The sequence below is a fragment of the Quercus suber genome, unplaced genomic scaffold (genome assembly GCF_002906115.3).
Source record: "Quercus suber isolate HL8 unplaced genomic scaffold, Cork oak 2.0 scaffold_180, whole genome shotgun sequence".
Classification (NCBI taxonomy): Eukaryota; Viridiplantae; Streptophyta; class Magnoliopsida; order Fagales; family Fagaceae; genus Quercus; species Quercus suber.
Genome location: NW_027069639.1, coordinates 886,828 through 896,053, shown reverse-complemented (window position 1 = coordinate 896,053; position 9,226 = coordinate 886,828). Strand labels below are relative to the sequence as shown.

The 9,226-nt window shown below is 35.1% G+C and overlaps 1 protein-coding gene across 1 annotated transcript; it reads left to right on the top strand.

Annotated features, from left to right (window-relative positions):
• Positions 1–3,126: 3,126 nt before the first annotated feature.
• LOC112005577 (protein SLE1) lies at positions 3,127–5,245 on the top strand. The gene is given in 2 exon segments (XM_065778342.1): positions 3,127–3,781; positions 4,790–5,245. Coding segments are annotated over 2 exon segments (360 nt in total). The 5' UTR covers positions 3,127–3,650; the 3' UTR covers positions 5,019–5,245.
• The last annotated feature ends 3,981 nt before the right edge of the window (positions 5,246–9,226 follow it).

Sequence of the window (9,226 nt, the reverse complement as noted above, 5' to 3'; positions counted from 1 at the left end):
ATTTTTTTCATTTTTTATTTTTGATTTGCAAATTTGATACATCCCTATTATATTAGAGTTACATTCCTTTTTTATTTATAAGAGAATTACATTGTCTTAGAGGATTATGTGGTATGCCAGTGACGTGGCATGGAGAGAGGAGGAGGAAATGGTTTTGGTGGGAGCACGTGCGGGCATGGTCATGGAGAGTGTGTTGCATTGTGTTGTTTTTTAGTAAAATAAAAATGCACGATACCTGATATTTTGAAAGTCAAGTTTTATGTAAAAAAAATTTTAATAATTTTTTTCATTTTTTATTTTTGATTTGCAAATTTGATACATCCCTATTATATTAGAGTTACATTCCTTTTTTATTTATAAGAGAATTACATTGTCTTAGAGGATTATGTGGTATGCTAGTGACGTGGCATGGAGAGAGGAGGAGGAAATGGTTTTGGTGGGAGCACGTGCAAGCATGGGCATGGAGAGTGTGTTGCGTTGTGTTGTTTTCTAGTAAAATAAAAATACACGATACTTGATATTTTGAAAGTCAAGTTTTATGTAAATTTTTTTTTTCATGTTTTTATTTTTACTTTTACTTTTTGATTTGCAAATTTGATACATCCCTATTATTTTAGAGTTACATTCCTTTATATATATATATATATATAAAAGAGGAGAATTACATTCCTTAGTTTTAAGAATATGTGTCTTGGCAATATATTTTCCTCCACCGGAGCTCTGGCAACAGCGACACTCACATTGTCTTAGAGGATTATGTGGTATGCCAGTGATGTGGCACGAAGAGAGGAGGGGGAAATGGTTTTGGAGGGAGCACGTGCAGGCATGGGCATGGAGAGTGTGTTGCGTTGTGTTGTTTCTTAGTAAAATAAAAATACACAATACTTGATATTTTGAAAGTCAAGTTTTATGTAAATTTTTTTTAATAATTTTTTTCATGTTTTTATTTTATTTTTATTTTTTGATTTGCAAATTTGATACATCCCTATTATTTTAGAGTTACATTCATTTTTTTTAATAAGAGAATTACATTCCTTAGTTTTAGGAATACTATTATGGAATTAAATCGGTTAGTTTTAGGAATAATTTGAAATATACTAGTCATAATTTTTCCTCTTGCTACACAGCTTGTTTAAGTTTCAATCTCAAGTAAATCAGTGAATAAGTCTAATCACTTAACACATACTTATGGTGCACTTCTACATCTACAATAGCTACAATGTGTTACCAAAAAATAGTGAAAGAAAAAGAATTGATTGCAAAAGAATATTATTTACTTAAGTTCAGTATGTTAACAAAATAATCAAGTGAATTAGAAAAAAAAAAAAAAAAAAAAAGGCAGGATACAATGAAGTACTTAGATCAAAGATGCTGCATGATAAATTAACAAATTTAATAATCTATATTAGTGTCTGTTTGGCATCAATTGATAAACTTAGTTTTTAGCTTTTTTTTCAGTTTCTATGTATAGCATTTTAAAATCTCATTCTTTTTTTCACATTTTCTCACTTTTTCAAGGTACAAATATACTTTAACATACTTTTAACATACTTTCAACAAAAAGTTTTCCACAAAAACTAGATAAGCTTTCAAATAAGTATTCCTAAAACTTTCTGAAATCATGAAACTTTCTAAATCTTAATTCATAATAGTACTCCTAAAACTAACAAATGTAACTCTAAAATAATAGGTATTGATGTATCAAATTTGCTAATAAAAAATTAATTAAAATAAATTTTACATAATATTTTTTTAGGAAAAAAATTTACATAGTACTTGACTTTCAAACATTGAGTATTGTGTATTTTTATGGGTCCTATTAATGTATGCCTCAGAGTATACATTAATCAATCATTTTTAAAAAGTTTTTATGAAAATTTGAGAAAATTGTTAAAAAATTTAATCACATTTTCATCTTTCTATTAAAATTTTCCTAAAATTGTTTAGTAACGTATTTTTATTTTATTACAAATGAATGCAACGCAACATTGTCAATGCCAAGACACGTGGTGACAGTCATGGATGGGTACAAGAGGTGGGGCTGGCTCGGGGTTTTTGGTTCTCTCTGTTTTTGCATTCTCTATAAGTGAAAATTGGTTAGATTGACCTGATGCAATTAGTATGAATGACTAAGATTTAAAGTTGAAATAAACAACTCTAAGTGTCAGCCATTAAATATATAAAAAAATAAGTAAAAGTAAAAAAATGTTGTGAGAGGGTGAGAGTAGCAATTGCACTGGATTTCAATCCAGTTTCATTCTCAAGTTAGTTGTCAATGAGTTAATCGCATTTCCAAGCCATACAGTATAGAGCTTCTAATCCACGAAAATTTTTTAGATACTCTGGGAATATATTCTCTCCTTCTCATATGNAATTCATAATAGTACTCCTAAAACTAACAAATGTAACTCTAAAATAATAGGTATTGATGTATCAAATTTGCTAATAAAAATTAATTAAAATAAATTTAACATAATATTTTTTTAGGAAAAAAATTTACATAGTACTTGACTTTCAAACATTGAGTATTGTGTATTTTTATGGGTCCTATTAATGTATGCCTCAGAGTATACATTAATCAATCATTTTTAAAAAGTTTTTATGAAAATTTGAGAAAATTGTTAAAAAATTTAATCACATTTTCATCTTTCTATTAAAATTTTCCTAAAATTGTTTAGTAACGTATTTTTATTTTATTACAAATGAATGCAACGCAACATTGTCAATGCCAAGACACGTGGTGACAGTCATGGATGGGTACAAGAGGTGGGGCTGGCTCGGGGTTTTTGGTTCTCTCTGTTTTTGCATTCTCTATAAGTGAAAATTGGTTAGATTGACCTGATGCAATTAGTATGAATGACTAAGATTTAAAGTTGAAATAAACAACTCTAAGTGTCAGCCATTAAATATATAAAAAAATAAGTAAAAGTAAAAAAATGTTGTGAGAGGGTGAGAGTAGCAATTGCACTGGATTTCAATCCAGTTTCATTCTCAAGTTAGTTGTCAATGAGTTAATCGCATTTCCAAGCCATACAGTATAGAGCTTCTAATCCACGAAAATTTATTAGATACTCTGGGAATATATTCTCTCCTTCTCATATGGAGGTGAGTTCCACACAAGTAAATTTCACAATAAAACTCATCTCTATATGAGTGAGACTCACCTTTATATGAGAAAGAAAAAATATACTCTTGAAATATCCAATAATCTTCCCTAATCAACACTACCGTCATGTTTGTGGTAACAAGTTTCAACGTCCTTGGAGCTTGTGCAGGTATGTGAGACACAGAGAACACGTGGAAGACTTTAACTACCATAACCAAGGACTCGTGTCATTTTGATTGTCGTTAGTGGGTACTATTTTCAATGACTCAACTCGTTCCATTGCTATTTCTTTGCCGCGTCTATCCCCTAACGTGTCGTCTCTACGTGGTGCACAGCTCCTTTCTTACTAGTTTACTTCCCTCTCACCTCACACCTTTACTTTCACCAGCGGATGCTCTATATGTATATATAGCAAGTCTCTACACTTTGGATCTTCAATATTGTAGTACGTAGCATCCATCAATGCAATTGGCAACTAAAAACTAAGCTCGATTACGGTTTGTTAGAGTAGATCAGTACCAAAAAAAAAAAAAAAAAAAACGAAATGGCATCAGGACAGGAAAGATCAGAACTAGACTCTAGGGCAAGGCAGGGAGAGACAGTTGTTCCTGGTGGAACTGGGGGGAAGAGCCTTGAAGCCCAGGAGCACCTCGCTGAAGGTAAACCGGCCTATTTGTGTTTTTTTTTTACGTGTGTTTTGGTTATCTTTTTCAGCTTACATGATAATTTATCGTGCTATCATATATAAGTAGTAGGGCTTCTTTCATATACAATTCTCCACTTTACCTTTCTTAATGATAAAATTTTCATTCTCATATGTAAAGTTTTAAGTTGACTTTTTCTTAAAAAGTGAAGCATAAGGGATATATATGATTTGATTAATTATCAATTCTGTAAAGAATAGAACAACTCATATCACACTTTCAAATAAATTATGACTTCTCTCTTAAAACGTTTAAAACTTTTTTTTTTTTAAAATAAATTGTGATTAATCACTTAACGCTTCATGATATCTAGCTAGTACGTACCAATTTTAAGTCATCCTATGGGTTCTTATCATTTATCAATAATAAAATCTGGTGTGTGACTATACATAAGTATGAGGGGAAACTTAGGTGCTGAAGAATTTTGGACGTCATTTTAATAATAAAAAAAAATATTAATTAACATATAAAAAACAAGTTATGCTGAAGAATTTTGGACATCATGTCAATAATAAAAATATATATTATTTTACATATAAAAAATAAGTTAAGACACACGCTCTAATTATTGAGCAAAGTTTTTTACACACACTCTAATTATTAAGCCAAGTTTATTACACACACTTTAATTAACTTTGTGTGCAATAACTTGTGTGCATTAACCATTTTCCTATATTATTATTAGATTATTAGAACAATTAATTAATGATTAAATACTTTATATCATTGTTAACGGCTTAAACTTTTGGAATAAACAGTTTTAAGTGTTGATTCAATTAAGATATGCTAAATTGCTAATTGGCGTTGTTGGTGGTGGTGGTGGTGGTGGTGATCGATGTAGGAAATTAATGATTAAATACCGTAGATCATATTGTTAACTGCTTAAACCTTTGGAATAAACAGTAGTTTTAAGTGTTGATTCAATTTAAGATGTGCTAATTGGCATTGTTGGTGGTGGTGGTGGTGGTGATCGATGTAGGTGACGTAGCCGTGGAGGGCAGACAAGGAGGGAGCAGCAGGGACATGAGGAGTACCAGGAGTTGGGCAGCAAAGGAGGACAGACTAGGAATGATCAGATGGGACATGAGGGATACCAGGAGATGGGCCGCAAAGGCGGACTCAGCACCATGGACAAGTCTGGAGGAGATCGTGCTGCCGAGGAAGGCATCGAGATTGAAGAGTCCAAGTTCAGGGCTAAGAGCCGTTGATCACTACTAAAAAGTTTTGGAACTCTGGCTAGCTAGGCTTTGTAGAATGAAATGGTTTATGTTTAGTAGGTGTGTAATTTCTGGTTTGTGCTTTCTATTCTATCCTAGTTTTAAGTTTATGCTGAAGTCTAGCTTAGCTAGAATGGGAAGGGCATGATATATGGACTCAGGATGTTGGTTTTTTTTTTTTTTTTCCTATAATGCATGGTGCCCCCTTTTTTACGCAACGGTTGGCTTGTTAGTACTCCTTTCAACAGTTGATGCTAACTTTTTTTTGAGCAAACTTTATTATGAAAAATCATGTTTTACAATGAGGAAGAGAAAAGAAGGTATTCTTTTAACCAAACAATGACTTTTTCTTTCTATTTTGCAGCACTAGTCAAAGCTAATGCAGCACAATTTCATCTAAAGATATACTGCGAAAAGAAATTAAAAATAAATAAATAAATAAAGAAAAACTATCCCTGATGTCTTAGAGTATCCAGTCACCCTCAAGGAACAAACTCTATCAGAATTCAGAAGGTCCACAAGTTTTGTAAAATTGCATTCTACTGACACCTCGCAGAAACTGATACTTAGACAGAAAAACAGAGCCAATATTCACTAAATCCCAGGTCTAGCAATACACAATCATCCACAGCCCTTGTGAACTCAACAATCTGATTACAAGGCCGAGATCCAATACCCCAAATACTCATCAGGATGCAAAAATTTCGTTGAAATCACTTAATAAAAGCCAAGGAAAAGAGATAAATGTGTGGAGTTTACGCATTAAATCCCAAGATTTTCCTCTTTAGTGTTTTAGGATGTCCATAAAAACTAGTAAAGCGCCAAACAACGCCCGCTTGATTTATTAAAGCATCCATGTGATGTGGGAAAAAAAAGTTTGGATATCCAAATCCACACTATCCTCCCAAAGGAGGGCCAAACCACCACCCAATCCAATCTTGGGGACTGCAAAGCCAGTTGTCAATTCTAATTTCTTCTTTAAGCTGCAAAAAAAACCATCTATATCCAGACGCGTTTCAGACAGAAAAAAGAATTTTGGGACTTTTTTTTTTTCTCGCCAAGCAACGGAGATCTTCTATTGCCTCTGGGATCCCCAGCCCTCGGCATCTGAGGCTTAAAATGTTCATGTTGAAGCAAAGGGTGGAAAATTACCCCCAACAAATGTTTGAGAAACACTCAAACTATCTGAACAAATAGCTTGTTTTTTGAGAATTGAAGAGTTCAAAGAAGACAAAGCTATTGAAGGACGATTACCCGTGTGTTGAAGCTTAGGCAAATTCTCGACAAAAATATGAAAATTGGGACTCCGAAGAATACGTTTCCATGATCTCAAAGAAGTTCCTTTTTGGCCCGGCAACTCCTCAGTATAATTGGAAATATTCTCCATCTCCATATCCATATTTGAATTATCCTCGTTTGAATTTATTGTTATCCATATCTATCAATGTTTTCCCCTTCATTTCGGTAGTCCCACTGTTTTCCTCATAATCTGCCAGTTGTTGCCTATTAGCCAACGTTGGAGACTTATCTGACTTTTCAGTAATTGGAAGAGTCATTGATGAAGTACATTCCTTAGAAATTAGAAATAGGATCAAGTGTATCCGGATTATTTTCTTTCAAGTCATTCAAAACCTCCAAAACGCTTACCTGCGGGTTCCTCGATGATTTTAATTTCTAACTTTTTGGTTGAACTTCGTGTATTTATGATTTATCTGCATGGAACATTCCAATAAACACACATGATCTCGGTGTCTATGAAGTCGGACCATATAAAAAAATGGGAGAAAACTTTGACCCTATTTGTTTGTTGCAAAATGAACAACTTTGCTGGAAATGGTTAATGAAATAAATCCATGCTTTGTTCATTTTGCTTTCCTTGTCTTTTATACTGGTTAACACGAATTGTTAGTGTATAGATTAGGCTAGATTAGCCCATTGGGTTTAGCTCAGTATACTGTACTTGTAATTTACTCATATTATTTGTACTGTACTCATATTACTTGTACTGCACACATACCTAGCCTATATAAGGCTCTCGTTTGTACATTATTTTATACACATCAATATACAGACTATTCAGTCTTTCTCTCACTTTATATTGTTAACATGGTATCAGAGCCTTTCCTCTGACTTTTTGGTTCCTGTGGACATCTCTGACACCCTCGCCTTCATCCAGTAGTCACTGTTAGAAGCGAGTCACCACCGTCACACCCACAGCCCTAAAACACTCAAATTTCGTCAGTTTGTTGATCAAACCGCCAAAGTCAAGGCACACATTGACAAATCTGACAATCTCGAGCAAAACCCAACCAAGAACGGCCAGAAACCAACTCTCACGCGCCTCCACACACTTGCATGCGCCGTCTTCCTTTCACACGCGCCGAAACATCTCCGTCACGTGCCCTACGTGTATCGCGTCCTGCCACGTCAGCCCTAGAGTGACATCACACAGCCACGTCAGCATCCGACTGTTGACCAAACCGTTGACTGTTGACTTTGACCAAAGTCAAAAATTTTCAACAAGGCCTATCTTGCTCAGTTTTTTGCGTAAATTTCAATTTTGGGCTCCGTTTCTTTATTTGAGGTCTCTAAATCCCACTTTTTGGTCATTTTCTTCATTATGGCTCAACAAAATGAACGAGATATCATTCGTCCTATCACCATTACGTTGGATGGTCCTACTCGCTATCATGCATGGTCTCAGAATATAATTGTCTTTCTCAAGGGTCGTAAACTGTGCAGATATGTGACTGGTTCAATTCCTAAGCCAGTACCAAACCCTAAGTCCAAAGCCACAGCTGCTGAAGATGCCTCCAAGACTGCTGTTATAGCGGATGATTATAAAGAATGCCTAGAGGAATGGGAGAGTATTCAGAGTAAGATCTTGTCTTGGTTTATCAATACATCTATTCCCTCCACTCATAATCTTCTTCCTCGTCTTGAAACTGCTGAGGATGCTTGGAAATTTTTGGCCGATCGCTATAATTGTACTAATGATTCAAGCTTGGAGTTCCACATTGAATCAAAACTTTATCAAATGCGCTAAGAGTCAAGTCAGTCTATTTCTAATTTTTATTCTTAGACTTCTACTATGTGGGAACAACTCTCTGCTGCAGATCCTCCACTAGTGTGTTTTAAGGACATTAAGCTCTTTGTCAAATATCGGGATCGCCATAAATTTATGCACTTCATGATGGGTTTACGTGAGGATTTTGAGCCTACTAAGGCTTCTCTACTTAGCCGGTCTCCTACTCCTTCTCTTGATGCTACAGTCAAGGAGTTCATTTCTGAGGAGAACCGTCGGCCTACTCATCACATGTCATCATCTGATCATGTATTGGCTACACCATCTCCATAGCCTCCCATTGCTGCATTCACTGCTCCTCCTCGAATAAACTCTGGGTGTCCCACCTCTCAGCCTTCCAAAGGTACTCGCTGCGAGTTTTGCTGTGCCAAAGGCCATGACATCTCAGTTTGTCGCAAACTGCAGAAATTTGTGCAAGAGCAAAATAAAGCTTTTCTTCCTCGGACAACTAATGTATGTCCTTCAGATCCATCGGTTCCTATAGGTCCATCTTTGGCTTCCTCACTTACTACGGCTGATATTGAGGCAGTTGTTCAACAGGTTTTATCACGCACTTCCACTTCCCTTTCTGTCACTTCAATTGAACAACCTTGGTTTTTTGATACTGTATGTTGTAACCATATGACTCCTGATGAATCCCAATTTTATGATAAGGCACCCTTAGAACATCCAATCACCATTTACACTGCTAATGGAATTCCTATGCCTGTTAGTCATAAAGGAACAATCTCTTCTCCTTGTTTGTCCCTTAGTGACACTTTTATATCCCAAAGTTATCCCTCAATTTGCTTTTTGTTGGTCAACTTTGTGAATTAGGCGTAGATCTTCTATTTACTAATCATGGTGTGGATGTGCAGGATCCCCAAACGGGTCAAGTGCTTGGGACAGGCCGTAAGGTGGTCGCATGTTTGAGGTTCATGACTTGAAAATTCCTTCACAAGTTATTTCTGCAGCTACTACCACAGCCACCCTCTCACCTGCTCTATGGCATGCTCGTCTTGGTCATCCATCCTTATCTCGTCTTCAGTTGTTAGCTTCTCAAGGTCATTTAGGTTTAGTTCAGTTTCAAAATTTTGATTGTACTTTCTGTTATTTTAGCAAACAAACTAAATTG